The sequence below is a fragment of the Schistocerca cancellata genome, chromosome 2 (genome assembly GCF_023864275.1).
Source record: "Schistocerca cancellata isolate TAMUIC-IGC-003103 chromosome 2, iqSchCanc2.1, whole genome shotgun sequence".
NCBI lineage: Eukaryota > Metazoa > Arthropoda > Insecta > Orthoptera > Acrididae > Schistocerca > Schistocerca cancellata.
The window spans coordinates 495691659-495707256 of NC_064627.1; the positions used below are offsets into that span (position 1 = coordinate 495691659).

Genomic DNA, 15598 nt, shown 5'->3' on the forward strand with positions numbered 1-15598 from the left:
CTATGGCTTCAACTGCTGCAATGTTCTGTGAAGTCACAACTCGTTGTGCCTGACCTGGACAAAGAGCATCTTCCACTGAAGTCACACCATTTGCAAACTTCCTACTCTATTCATAGACTTGCTGCTGTGACAAACATGCATCACCATACTGAACCTTCATTTGTTGATGAATTTCAATAGGTTCGACACCTTGACTAAGCAAAAACCGAATAACAGAATGCTATTCTTCGCTGGTGCAAGTCGCAAGTGGGGTGGCTTTCTTTATACTGATACTGCAATGGTATGTGTGCATCTGCACTATGCTGCCACCTACAGGCCATTCTGCATGCTGTTTGTAGTACGATTACCAATGTACAGGATAATGGCACTATATTTCGATTTGTTATTACAAATTCAAGGTTTTCATTTGACTCACCCTTGTATATCACACTGACTTTACAATTTCCATTTTCATAAAACCATCAATTACATTGTTGCAGACAAAATTAAAAACACATGCATTTCCATCAGAGGCATGCCCACTACTCCCAACATTCTGCAGTACTCACAATATTACAAAGAGTTTACAAACTTTCTTGACAAAAGAAGATTTATCACTAAAATACAGGGTGATTCAAAAAGAATACCACAACTTTAAAAATGTGTATTTAATGAAAGAAACATAATATAACCTTCTGTTATACATCATTACAAAGAGTATTTAAAAAGGTTTTTTTTCACTCAAAAACAAGTTCAGAGATGTTCAATATGGCCCCCTCCAGACACTCGAGCAATATCAACCCGATACTCCAACTCGTTCCACACTCTCTGTAGCATATCAGGCGTAACAGTTTGGATAGCTGCTGTTATTTCTCGTTTCAAATCATCAATGGTGGCTGGGAGAGGTGGCCGAAACACCATATCCTTAACATACCCCCATACTTCGTTCGAAATGCACGCTGAACAACTGTCGTCGATTCACTTCTGCCATACTCAATAACACAAAAAGCTTTCTGTTGAGCGGTCGCCATCTTAGCATCAACTGATGCTGACGCCTAGTCAACAGCGCCTCAAGCGAACAAATGTACAACTAAATGAAACTTTATAGCTCCCTTAATTCGCCGACAGATAGTGCTTAGCTCTGCCTTTTGTCGTTGCAGAGTTTTAAATTCCTAAAGTTGTGGTATTCTTTTTGAATCATCCTGTATATCATTACTTTGTAAATGAGTCCAGAAATAAAATTTATAATTATTGTCAGATTGTGTAATTAATAAGAGCAATTTTAAATAAGCCAGATACTTCATAATTTCAAATATTTCTAAAAGAAGAAGAATTTTAACTGCATGTACAGTTAATTTCTTTTTATTCTTTTTAGCCTTAAATATAATACATCATATACAAAATCAAATAAAATTCTTTTAGTGAAATGGCTGAGATAATGTTCACCTATACTAGATACTTGGTATTGACTAATTTAAAAAAAAAGAGAGAGAGAGAGAGAGGGAGGGAGAGAGAGAGAGAGATAATGTTAGAGGAGAGAATCCCATTACAATGATTCTCCATGAAGGGCAACAAAATGGGGTGTAGAATATCATTGATATACTGGTGTGCTCTAAGGGTGATGGGAATGACAACCATAGGGGTCCTACCATAAAATGAAATGGCATCCCAGACCATCACTTATGGTGGTTTAGCCACATGGCAGGTGACAGTCAGATTGGTATTCCATCAATATCTGGGACATCTCCAGACATATCATTGCTGATCATTGGGGCTCAGTTCGAAGCAGAACTCATCACTGAAGACAATTCTACTACAGTCAGTGAGATTCTAGTCGAAATAAGTTTCTGGAGATACCCCCGACCCTTTATGTACTTTAAGCTTTGTTATATAAGGTTTTTTATTTATATAGAAATTCATGTTATTAGTCATTTTTACATTAAGAGTTACTTTATTGTTAATTGGCCATAGTGGGCCACCATAGGTGCCTGTTCAGCCTTTACTTTTATGTCTCTTGTGTTCTGTCTTAATTACTGTACTGCTGTCATCAACAAATAACAGCATTTTTCCATGTGTGACCCACAGTAGGAAGTCATTAATGCAAATGAAAAACAGTAATGAGTCAAACTCAGGCCCTTGAGGATGTTTAGTATTCTTCATCTGAAAGATGATTAACCAAATAATTTGAGTCACTTGAAATTTGGGATATCTCTGCCCTCTGCACTCTGTATGCTACGTAAGAGCTAAACCATCTATTCTCCACCGTATTCCTACCACTTCAAGTTTACCCAGAAGTATTTCCTGATCCACTGTGTCAGATGCTTTACTAAGATCTAGGAAAATGTCTGTTATTTGTCCTCATTTACCTAGGCCTTCTAAAACTATTTTTGTAAATTTTGCTACAGCAACTTCTTTTCCCTTTCCAGACCTGAAACCAAACTGCTCTTTGCACAGAAGTTGGTTTTTATTTACATAATTGATAAGTCTGCTTTTGATAATAGTTTTTATTATTTTTGAAAAAGAAGACAACAATGAAACTGATCTGTAATTCTCTATATTTCCTGTATCACCTTTTTTGTCTATGGGAAGAATTCTGAATGCTTTAGATGATCAGGGAAGCAACCTGATGAAAATGACTCATTTATAATGTCTGTTAGGGGTGCTTAGATGCTACTAATGCAATCCTTTAGTAGACACATTGAAAATTCATTTAGAGCTGTGGACATTTTACTCTTAAATTTATGTACAATCATACTGATTTCATCCCCAGTTGAGTGTAGCAGCAGCATTGTGTAAGGTACATAGTTATTTGCAGCTGAATGTTGTACTTTTTGAATCTTTTCTTCCAGTTTGGTTGCCATATTACTAAAGTAGTTGTTTACAAAGTTGGTCACGTTCTTAGTGTTATCTGCTACACTATCTTTATTTCTAATTTTTGTGTTCATCTGTTTTGGCTTTGTGTTTCCAATTTCTTGTTTTAATATATTCCAAATGAGTTTGCTTTTATTGTTTGAGTTCTGTGTGGTCTTATCATTTTATCCTGCAGCAGTTCTCTGTATATCCTTTTCTATCTGAGAAAGACTGTAAGAAGGCTGGATCACTCTTATTATGTTTGATTGAAATAATATATTTCAGAGTTTCAGAGTATTTCCTGATACCTTTTGCAACCCAGTACTTTTTAGTAGATTCCCCAACATGATGTATTATTTTAGGAAATGCTTCCTCACATTTTAGTTTGAATATATTCATGAATTTGTTGAATTTTTCATTCATATGTCTTCCAAAATATGCTTCTTTTGCAGCTGTTGTTTCAGTGGAATCTGTGTAGGAGGGCAGGCTTACCTTCAGTAGCCAGTTGCTGGTTGCATTTTTGAGTGGAGCCTCTTCTGTCTGGATGTTCCATTGTCTCCAACAGAATTGGATCATTTATTTCATTATTTATGTAAATAGTTTTCATTATCTTGCCATGTTTTTTAACATAAAATAGGATTTGCCTTTCTTGTTTAAGTGGTTTTCACGTTTCATGATGCACATTCTTTAAAAATCAGTTGTATCAAGAAAGAAAACATTATCCTTAGATCTGCAATTTTTTGGTAAATTATTTGGTAAATCTTGTTGGCTTCCTGGATTTCCTTGTTTACATATGACCATATCATTAGAACATGCCTGTAATGTAAGCCTATTGCAAGAACTTTTTGATCTTTTATTCTGTTTGTGATCATCTTCCGTGTTCAAGTAGCTTCACTAAGCTCATTTTTATAAACATCATTTGCACCACTGAATAATACTATGCAGTGATTTTGCAATGCCAGATTACGATAATTACAGACTTTTAAAATTCCTTTCATACAGGCATCTGGTTTGATGAAACCATAGCTTTGAGTCCATTCTGATGTCATAGTGTTTTGAAGCCTGTTCTTTTTATATCTTCAAATTTAACACAATTTTCGGACAACACAACACACATATAAGTCACTGAGTAAGTTGACCTGTGTACAAGTCGGCATTCGATTAAACACTGAGTCTCAGTCTAGCGGCCGCTACTCGGCTGGCCGCTTAGGTGGCGCAGCTGCTGCCTGGCTGGCAGACAGCGCCGCACGTAGAGGACGTGCGTAATTGCGCGGCGGCACTTTGAATAATCGGCGAGTCACAACACTTTTCCCCCCTTTGAAATTGTTGCACTGGTCTTGATGGAGGTGTCCTGGAGATGGCTAACGTCCATAGGCATTGTTTGACTCGCCGTAAAGTCTCGAGGAGGAGGCTTCCCGTACGGACGGAAATGTCCCCGATGATAACGGGTCGAGATGACAGGAGACGTAGGGGTTGAATCTGCTGGGGCCCCCTGCACCAATCTGCCCGTTGCAGCAAGTCCAGTTGATATGACAGGAGACATGGGCGATGTGTCGGCGTCTGTTGGAGGAGGAGGCGAGTAGATGTACTCTGACAGAGGACAGTCCTCCGGTTCCTGCATGGGCACGTCTCCTGGTGGCGTCTGTTCTGGTGCTGGCATCGCGATGACGGTGAGAGGGCTGCATTGTGAGTATTGAGAGATGCCAAGATCCCGAGCATCAGGTAGAGCCAAAGGTGGTGTGGCGGCATTCGGAACAGGCGTTGCTGGCACCCAAGGCCGAAGCTGGTCCGAATGACGCACTGCAACACCCGTGTCCATCTGGATTTCATACAGGCGTCTGCCACGCTGTCGTAAGATGCGGCCCGTGCTCCATTTTGGCCACCTGCCATATCCCCGTACCCAGACGAGGTCATCGGCGGTGAACCGGCCAAGTGAAGGCACCCGTGGCCGTGAGGTGGGAGGCCGCAGAAGATGAAGTAGCGTGCGGGGCTGTCAGCCATGTAAGAGCTCAGCCGGGCTGCGATCGCCCATGGGGGTGAAACGGTAAGACGCCAGGAACTGGAGAAGCGCGTCATCAGCAGCAGAAGAAGTCAGAAGTTTCCGCATCTGAGCCTTAAATGTGCGGACCAGTCGTTCAGCCTCACCGTTGGATTGTGGATGGAACGGCGGGGCCATGACATGCATAACGCCATGACGAGCACAAAAATCCACAAAGTCGGAAGAGGCAAATTGCGGACCATTATCAGTAACAAGAGTAGAGGGGAGGCCTTCCAAAGAAAAAATGCAAGCCAGAGCACTGGTGGTTGCCGCGGTGGTAGGCGACGTGCAACAGACAATGAAAGGAAAGTTAGAATAGGCGTCAATTACGAGGAGCCAATAAGTACCTATAAAGGGTCCCGCAAAGTCAGCATGAATGCGCTCCCAGGGCTTCTCAGGCGAAGGCCACGGTGACAAAGATGACTTCGGGGCAGCGGCCTGTGACGCACAAGGGCCGCAGGCAGCGACCATGTGTGCGACGTCAGAGTCGATGCCAGGCCAGTACACATGACGGCGTGCCATAGATTTTGTACAAGACACACCCCAGTGCCCCTGGTGAAGGAGGCACAAGACCGAAGCACGCAAAGACGCAGGTACCACAACACGCGGTGAAGCATTGTCAGTGGAGAGGAGGATAACACCATCCCTAGCCGTGAGGCGGTAGCGCAAAGTGTAGTAGTTCCGCAATGGATCAGAAGTCTTAGCGGACGGGCGATCTGGCCAACCCTTCTGAATACAGTGTAAAACCCGGGAGAGGGTAGGGTCAGAACCTGTAGCAGCCGCCAGCCTGTCCCCAGTGATGGGGAACCCGTCCACAACCCGCTGCTCGGCAACATCCAGGTGGAAACACAAAAGTTCGTCCCTATCGAATGCCTGATCAGGACCCATGGGAAGGCGAGACAAAGCATCAGCATTCGCATGTTGAGCCGTTGGCCGGAAGTGAATCTCATAATTGAAACGGGACAAGTAAAGAGCCCAACGCTGGAGGCGGTGTACAGCATTGTCGGGAAGTGATGTTGATGGATGAAACAAGGAAACAAGCGGTTTGTGATCAGTAACAAGATGAAATTTTGAGCCATAGAGAAAAACACCAAACTTATGAAGAGCATAAATGATGGCCAAAGCTTCTTTCTCAATTTGAGAATACTTTTGTTGGGCATCCGTGAGCATTTTGGAGGCATAAGCGATGGGTTGTTCCGAACCGTCAGAAAAACGGTGCGCAAGGACTGCACCGACCCCGTATTGAGAGGCGTCTGTGGCAAGAACAAGATGTTGGCCAAGTCGATAAGTAGCCAGGCACGGGGCCTGTTTCAGCATAGTCTTTAATTTCCGGAAAGCAGCGTCACATGACGCGGACCAGTGAAAAGACACGTTTTTATGCAACAGGCGATGCAACGGCTGAGCCACCGACGCCGCAGACGGTAAAAACTTGTGATAGTATGCTATTTTCCCCAAGAAAGCCTGCAGTTCCTTAACAGATGTAGGGCGAGGAAGGGCATCGATCGCAGCAACAGTGTGTTGAAGTGGACGAATACCATCCCGAGAGAGTTGAAACCCCAAGTATGTGATAGATGCCTGGAAGAATTGTGATTTCTGAAGATTACACCGGCAGTCTGTAAGACATTAAAAAGTGTGCGGAGATTTTGGAGATGTTCTTCAGTGGTGGAGCCAGTGACAACAATGTCGTCCATGTAATTGATACACCCCGGGACAGGGAGCAATAATTGTTCCAAGAATCGCTGAAAAAGAGCAGGGGCGCTAGCAACCCCGAATGGCAAGCGTTGGTATTGATAGAGGCCGAAAGGCGTGTTAAGGACCAGAAACTGCCGGGAAGTAGCGTCGAGAGGAAGTTGATGATAAGCTTCCGACAGGTCAATTTTAGAAAAGTACTGTCCTCCAGCGAGTTTAGTGAACAGTTCTTCAGGACGGGGCATAGGGTAAGTGTCGATGAGGCATTGAGCATTTACAGTGGCTTTGAAATCGCCACAGAGACGAATATCACCATTGGGCTTAGCAACTACAACGACAGGAGAGGACCACTCACTTGAAGTGACAGGAAGCAAGACCCCTGAAGCAGTGAGACGATCCAACTCCCGTTTTACCCAATCACGAAGGGCCACAGGAATGGGCCGAGCCCGAAAAAACTTAGGCCGAGCAGTGGGTTTGAGCGTGATATGAGCTTCAAAGTCGTTTGCACAGCCTAACCCAGGATAAAAAAGGGACGAAAATGTTGTCGACAAGGAATCTAGCTGAGCATAAGGAATAGCATCAGAGACAATATTGACAGAGTCATCTATGGAGAACCCAAAAACGCAAAAGGCATCGAAACCAAAGAGATTTTCTGTGGTGCTCTGGTCGACCACAAATATGCGAACAGTGCGAACGACGGATTTGTAAGATACCTCAGCATTAAACTGTCCCAAGAGAGAAATCTTCTGTTTATTGTACGTCCGTAATTGCCGAGTGACAGGGGACAGGAGTGGAGAACCCAGCTGAAGATACGTCTGAGAATTAATTGTAGTGGCAGCAGAACCAGTATCCACTTGCATGCGAACATCTCGACCAAGGATTTGGACAGTGAGGAATAACTTCCCTGAAAGGGAAGAACTGCAATTGACAGACAACACAGAATCAGAATCAGCGTCATGTTCATGAACATCATGTATGCGGTCGGATTTACAAACGGAAGACACATGACCTTTCTTTTTGCAATTGTGACACACAGCCCAACGTTGGGGACAATCCTCGCATGAATGTTTCGTAAAACACCGCGGACATGAAGGAAGTTGCCGGGGATTTTGCTGCAGTTTCTTAGTGGGTTGTTTACGGCTAGGCCGCGGCTGCGCGTGGGAGCGTACTACGGCCACGTCGGCCGGCGGGGACGCGCCGCACGCGTCGTCAACAGCGCACAGAAGTTGTATTTCCCCGACGTCACCCCACGCCTCTATTTGCGCCCCAGCGGCGCGAGAAATTTCAAAAGACTCCACAATGGAGAGAACTTCATCGAGAGTCGGATTCGCCAACTGAAGGGCACGTTGCCGAGCTTCTTTGTCGGGCGCCGACCGGATAATAGCATCCCGTACCATGGAATCGGCATAGGTTTCTTTGTGAACGTCAGTAACAAATTGACACTTTCGACTGAGGCCGTGAAGTTCAGCAGCCCAAGCGCGATAGGACTGATTTGGTTGTTTTTGACAACGATAAAAGGCAACACAAGAGGCTACCACATGCGTTTGCTTTTGAAAATAGACAGACAGAAGGGAGCACATTTCAGCAAAGGACAAAGACGCAGGATCCTTCAAAGGAGCCAATTGCGACAACAACCGATACATTTGAGGTGAAATCCAGGAAAGGAACAGAGACATGAAATGCCAAGAAGTGCTGTCGAAGACGTTTTTCATAATCAGACCAGTCTTCCGCCGTCTTGTCGTAAGGTGGAAAAGGAGGTACAGCCAACGACGAGAAACGCCCCGCATTTGACGCCGCAACGAAATCGCGAATCGCCGCTGTTAGAAGCATTTGCTGTTCAAGGAGATTTTGCAATAGTTGCTCGACAGTAGCCATGGAACCCTGTAACCCTGTGAGTCAATGGTGAAAAGGAAAAATCCCATCCTCGTCGCCAATTTTTATACACTCCTGGAAATTGAAATAAGAACACCGTGAATTCATTGTCCCAGGAAGGGGAAACTTTATTGACACATTCCTGGGCTCAGATACATCACATGATCACACTGACAGAACCACAGGCACATAGACACAGGCAACAGAGCATGCACAATGTCGCCACTAGTACAGTGTATATCCACCTTTCGCAGCAATGCAGGCTGCTATTCTCCCATGGAGACGATCGTAGAGATGCTGGATGTAGTCCTGTGGAACGGCTTGCCATGCCATTTCCACCTGGCGCCTCAGTTGGACCAGCGTTCGTGCTGGACGTGCAGACCGCGTGAGACGATGCTTCATCCAGTCCCAAACATGCTCAATGGGGGACAGATCCGGAGATCTTGCTGGCCAGGGTTGTTGACTTACACCTTCTAGAGCACGTTGGGTGGCACGGGATACATGCGGACGTGCATTGTCCTGTTGGAACAGCAAGTTCCCTTGCGGGTCTAGGAATGGTAGAACGATGGGTTCGATGACGGTTTGGATGTACCGTGCACTATTCAGTGTCCCCTCGACGATCACCAGTGGTGTATGGCCAGTGTAGGAGATCGCTCCCCACACCATGATGCCGGGTGTTGGCCCTGTGTGCCTCGGTCGTATGCAGTCCTGATTGTGGCGCTCACCTGCACAGCGCCAAACACGCATACGACCATCATTGGCACCAAGGCAGAAGCGACTCTCATCACTGAAGATGACACGTCTCCATTCGTCCCTCCATTCACGCCTGTCGCGACACCACTGGAGGCGGGCTGCACGATGTTGGGGCGTGAGCAGAAGACGGCCTAACGGTGTGCGGGACCGTAGCCCAGCTTCATGGAGACGGTTGCGAATGGTCCTCGCCGATACCACAGGAGCAACAGTGTCCCTAATTTGCTGGGAAGCGGCGGTGTGGTCCCCTACGGCACTGCGTAGGATCCTACGGTCTTGGCGTGCATCCGTGCGTCGCTGCGGTCCGGTCCCAGGTCGATGGGCACGTGCACCTTCCGCCGACCACTGGCGACAACATCGATGTACTGTGGAGACCTCACGCCCCACGTGTTGAGCAATTCGGCGGTACGTCCACCTGGCCTCCCGCATGCCCACTATACGCCCTCGCTCGAAGTTTGTCAACTGCACATACGGTTCACGTCCACACTGCCGCGGTATGCTACCAGTGTTAAAGACTGTGATGGAGCTCCGTATGCCACGGCAAACTGGCTGACACTGACGGCGGCAGTGCACAAATGCTGCGCAGCTAGCGCCATTCGACGGCCAACACCGCGGTTCCTGGTGTGTCCGCTGTGCCGTGCGTGTGATCATTGCTTGTACAGCCCTCTCGCAGTGTCCGGAGCAAGTATGGTGGGTCTGACACACCGGTGTCAATGTGTTCTTTTTTCCATTTCCAGGAGTGTATCTTCAAATTTAACACAATTTTCGGACAACACAACACACATATAAGTCACTGAGTAAGTTGACCTGTGTACAAGTCGGCATTCGATTAAACACTGAGTCTCAGTCTAGCGGCCGCTGCTCGGCTGGCCGCTTAGGTGGCGCAGCTGCTGCCTGGCTGGCAGACAGCGCCGCATGTAGAGGACGTGCGTAATTGCGCGGTGGCACTTTGAATAATCGGTGAGTCACAACAGTTCTGTTATTATCTAAATAGACGACAACATCCCTCATTTCATTATCCACAATGTCTTATCTCAATTATTATGCATTTCATGTCCAGCTGGTCACTTGGAATAATTGTTTTTAAACTTGTTTCTTTTCACATGTGTGAAGTATTTGTTTACATCATATGTGTAATCTCTGAACTTCACATTTTCCACAGCAGTGCACTCATTACCACACATATGAGGTGTGAGTGGATAGTTTTAAGAATGGGCTTGTAATTGTACAATGGTGGTACTTACATGCAACTGTGATGCATCTGCTTCAAACTAGTCCCCTTCTGACTGAACACACCGGTTCCAATGGTGTTTCCACTTTCGGAAACATTCCTGGAAATTTTTTTCCGGAAGTGTGTTAAGAATGCTCTCCGTATTTGCCTGGATGTCTTCAATTGAGTCAAATCGTTTCCATTTCAGAGAAAATTTCAGTTTAGAAAACAGGTAGAAGTCTGCAGGGGCCAAATCAGGGGAATATGGTAGTTGTGGATGCACAGGAAGTTTGAATGTGGTCAAAAATTCAACGATGGAGAAGGCACAATGAGCTGGAGCATTGTCATTGTGTAGCACCCAACTCCTGTCTTTCCACAATGCAGGCCTTTTCTTCCACACCTTTTCATGCAAACACTCAAGGACACCTTTGTACTATTCCTGGTTAATTGTCTGTCCTCCAGGGGTAAATTCATGATGCACAATACTGGTATAATTGAAAAAAATCAGCAACATTGTCTTCACCTTCTACCGACTTTGCCATGCTTAAGGTCGTGGTGAACCTGGAGTCTTCCACTGTGCAGACTGCAATTTGGTTTCAGGATCATATCCATATACCCACAATTTGTCACCTGTAATTACCTTATTTAACAAATCTGGGTCATTTTTAGTCCAGTTAATCAGTTCTTGGCACACTTCAAGTCGGTATTGTCACTAGTCACTTGACAACACTTTTGGAATGAATTTTGTGGACACTCGACACATGTTCAGATCTTCAGTTAAAATTGACTGAACTGCATAGAAACTTAAATTAAGTTCATCAGCAATCTCTCTAATTGTAAGTCTATGATCAGAGTGTGCTAAGTCGCAAACTTTCACAACATTTTCATTTGTTTTTGAGGTGGAAGAACAGCACATCTTCAAATGGTTTGTGGCTGTTTTTAAATCTGTTGAAACAGACGAAACATTTGACTGGCTCATACAATTATCTCCAAAAGCTGTTTTTAATAGTTTGTAAGTCTCAGAAGCTGATTTCCTGGTTTTAAAACAACATTTAACACAAATTCGTTGCTCTGTTTTTACATCAATTTTCACACAGACAGAATCTGGCAACAAGCCCTAACAGACCTGCACTCAACCAGCTGCCACAATGAACTGAATAAAGGAAATGCAGTTTGCTGTCAGATGGCATTCAAGGACAAAGCAATGACTCACTCCCCACTCTCCGTGTACCTGCCTGCCAAACCAATAAGCAGTAGTGGATCCACTCTTAAAACTTTCCAGTCTCACCTCATATGCTACATTTTTCAAATTATACCATATTATTGAAACAAAATTTGGACAGATCTCACTGAAAATTAGTTTTTCCAATAGAAAATTTTTTTTTGTGCAGTAACACAAATTATAAGATCTTCTATATACATAAAGGAAAGACATTTATAACACAAGCAATAGCTGACTGCCCATAACTGTTTCAGTGCCACAGCAAGGTGTACTGTATATTACAACAGAATTTGGGAAAATGACTGTTTCTCCAAATGAAATCTGTGTCATCCAGGTAACTAAACCATTCATAATTCTGCATCATTAATTTTAAAGTAATTTGAAAACTGATTATGTATATTGATTATTTGTGTTACAGCAAGGTATGAGGTTTAATGTGCATGTTACCAAACCATCACGAGGCTATATACTGGAAGTTTTTGATAATCATTTCCAGCTCCCATACCTAGGACCTATTGGTAAGTGGAACAGATTTACTCAGTCAAGATTCAGATGCAGTCTTATCTCTGAAATAGTTGTCTTATGTAGTAGCCAAAGAAGTCTTTTAGGATTTCACAGTTTGAAAGTTAATAGAAAAATTCTTGTGTGTTATCTTTAATTTACTTCAGCTGACACTAAGATGAAATCAGTCTGTACAAAAATGCTACAGTGAAATTTTGTTTCAATGTTTCATCAAATTCTGTAAATCCGAACTGATTCAGTGAGAGTTCAATGACTTTATCATACCTCAAGGATATACAAACTGCAATCATATAATACAAAATAAGTCACATCTGAAGCTACTCAAAAACAAAATAAGAGTACCTCATTACCTATTTCTACAATTTACCAGCATATTTGGACTCAGAGATGCAAATTTCACATATTTCTAATGTTTGTATTAATCAGTTTTTCGCATTATCAATACATACACAGATGATAATTGTTTGTGTAAAGTTACATAAATGCTTTGTTTCAGGTATTAGATAAAAATAGCAAGTGAGCAGTAGAAGTATCTCTTCCCAAGCAGCTGTCTTCACCTATCAGACATAAACACGTAAAAAGAAGTTTTCATAGTTATCAGTATGAGCAAATTAGCAGTTGTCAAAGTATAACTCAACTTGATCCACATCCTTGATTGTTCTCCTCTACAATAGGTTTTACAGAACACAATATGTGAATGAATGGAGGAGCACATAAGAAAATAATCTAATTAACAGCCTTGCAGACGTATCAACATCTCACAAACAGAATGCATTATTTCATATTTCTACATTTAGTCATTCCCCTCTTTCCAGAATTTCAAGACTATTTCCTTCTTGTACTGGTGGCAGTTATTTAGGTACTTGTACATCCTTAATTCTTCAAAAAACTGAACACTCACCTATAAAATAGCCTTGTAATGAAGATTACTTTATAAATGAATTAATGTGTGAAATATTTGATTTCAAGCATGTAAGTGAGAAAAATGTAAAAAAGGTTTGAAATTATGTTTAAGGTTTGTTGGAAGCAAGTGCTCTCCTTACCAAAACCTGAATGAGTTTTAATATGGGTAATTTTTGCCTTGTTATAAACAAAAACTAGTTTATGATGCATCTCAGTGTTTAAGACATCATATGTGCTGAACTGTGTGTCATAAAATGATATAATTTTGCAGGAATGTTCAGTGGTATGTGTGGATACTGTCTGAAAAATGTGTTGTGAATGGAGTTAATTGCAAGGAAGTAATAAATTAAATAAATGTGCCTGATGCAACAGTTTTACTCCATGAAAATCAAGAATGTAGTAAGTGATAAAATTTCTTCCTTCCATCATAAGATAAAGGTGAGGCAATGGCAAACATGATATTGGAGGTTTTAGGCCAGGATGTTAGTGGAATGCAGGATATGCTGGAGAGACAATTTCCACCTGTGTGCAGTTGAGAGAAACTTGTGCTGGGGGGGGGGGGGGGGGGGGGTATCCAAAAGGCCCGTGAAGTGAAGCAGCTGTTGCAGTCATTTGTGTTGTGGCATGCAGCATGTTCATCAACTGAATGCCTCTGAACTTAAGTCTCCAGTTTTCCACATTTTGTTGGTGTTCATTCATGTGAGTAGACAGTTGGTTATTTGTCATGCACACATGCCGTACAGTAATTGCAGCATAAGTGATATATAACATGGCTGCTTTCAAATGTGGTCATGCATTTTATTGGGTAGGAAATACCTGTGACAGGACTGTGGTAGGAGCTCGTGTGTGGGCTTATGGGACAGGTCTTGGCACTTGGGTCAACCACAAGGGAATGATTCATGGGATGCAGGATTGGGTGCACAGTTAGAATAGGGATGGATAAGGATATTCTGTAAGGTGGAAGGGCAGTGGAGCACTACTTTGGGTGATGTGGGTGGTATTTTCAGTAGAATATCTCTCATCTCAGGAAGTGACAAGATGTGAAGGATGTGGCTGACCTTTTCAGGCCCAGGGAGATACTGAGTGCTCAAAGGAGTACTAGTCAGTGGCTGGTTAACAGGTTTACTTTGTCCAAAGAGGAGATGACATGAGATGTCTGTTTATGGATGAGATGGATGAGATATCATCTGTCAATGAAGGTTGTAATGCATAGTCTGAGACAATACAGTGATGTTCAACAACCAGATTCAATTAAGAATGAACTCACAAATTGCAATTACGGTTCTGCATCAGCTGTAGAATATTTCAGAATGAATGAAAATTTGTGCTTGACTGGGACTTGAACTCGAATTTCCTGCATGTTGTGAAGGGTTGCCTTAACCACATCAGCTGACCAAGCACACTTCCAGGAGTGGCCCAGATCTCCATTTGTCCTAGTGTCTACTCTCCCTGGGTGAGAATCACAGTAATGCAGTACAAGCACGTGGGAAACTGGATACCAGGATAAGTGAAGAGTTGGGCTATACCTGGAAGCATACTTGGATAGTCAAAGTGTTAAGGCGACAGCCCGCGACAGGCCGGAAATCTAGGTTTGAGTCCCAGTTCAGCACAAATTTTCATTTGTTCTGAAATATTCTATAGCTGATGAAGATCCCTCATCACAATTTTTGAGTTCACTCTGAATGCCAATAAACACTCTGGAAGGCTTATTGGTATGTACTGACAATGGCTGCTTTCCACTGTAGATCTGGAAAGGCAATAAGGAAGGGACTTTTTGACATGGAACATTGAGTCCAACATCTAGGAAGGTGGCATATCGAGTTGAGAAGGACCACTGAAAAGAATTTGGAAATAAGTGTTGAGGTTACGGAGGAAAAAGCAGAGGTTGTTCCTGCCATGAGTCAAGAGCATGAAAATGTCATCAATGAATCTGTACCAGACAAGAGGCTTTAGATGTTGACTGGATAGAAAGGATTCTTCCAGATTGCCCATAAACAAGTTTGCATAGGCTGGTGCCATGCATGTACTCAAGGCAGTACCATGGATTTGTTTATAGATTTGGCCTTTAAAAGTGAAATAATGGTGGGTCAGGAAGTTCTTGGCTAAGAGGGTTAGGAATGAGGTGGTAGGATTGGTGTTGGGAGGGTGTTTGGAAAGACTGTGCTCCATGGCGTTGCAGCCATGGGAATAGGGGATGCTGGTGTAGGAGGACATCACATCCATGGTGACCAACAAGGAGTTTTGTCGCTATGGTACAGGAACTGTGGAAAGGTGTTGAAGGAAGTGGTCAATGTCTTGAATGTAGGATAGGAGATTAGAGACAATAGTTTGGAAGTATTTGTCATCAAAGGCAGAGGTTTCTTCTGTGGGAGCATTGTGACCAGTGGCAGTGGGATAACTGGTAAGGTAAGGAGATATGTAATGTTGGGTTTGGGGGATAGGTGAAAGGTAAGAATCCAAAAGGGAGGGGGGGGGGTTGCTTGTGTGAGGAAGGAGGGCAATGGTTTCAGGTGTCTGGTTTTGGGATATACCTAAGGCCTTGAGGAGGTGCTGGAGGTCATGT

General features: G+C 43.5%; 1 protein-coding gene across 1 annotated transcript in view; it reads left to right on the forward strand.

Moving 5' to 3' along the window:
* LOC126162030 (homogentisate 1,2-dioxygenase) overlaps window positions 1-15598 on the forward strand; it is a 113016-nt gene that overhangs the window by 56626 nt on the left and 40792 nt on the right. Inside the window, exons 5-6 of the mRNA XM_049918253.1 lie at window positions 11865-11944; window positions 12029-12128. Coding sequence (XP_049774210.1) covers window positions 11865-11944; window positions 12029-12128 — 180 coding nt within the window. The remainder of the gene's footprint in view (window positions 1-11864; window positions 11945-12028; window positions 12129-15598) is intronic.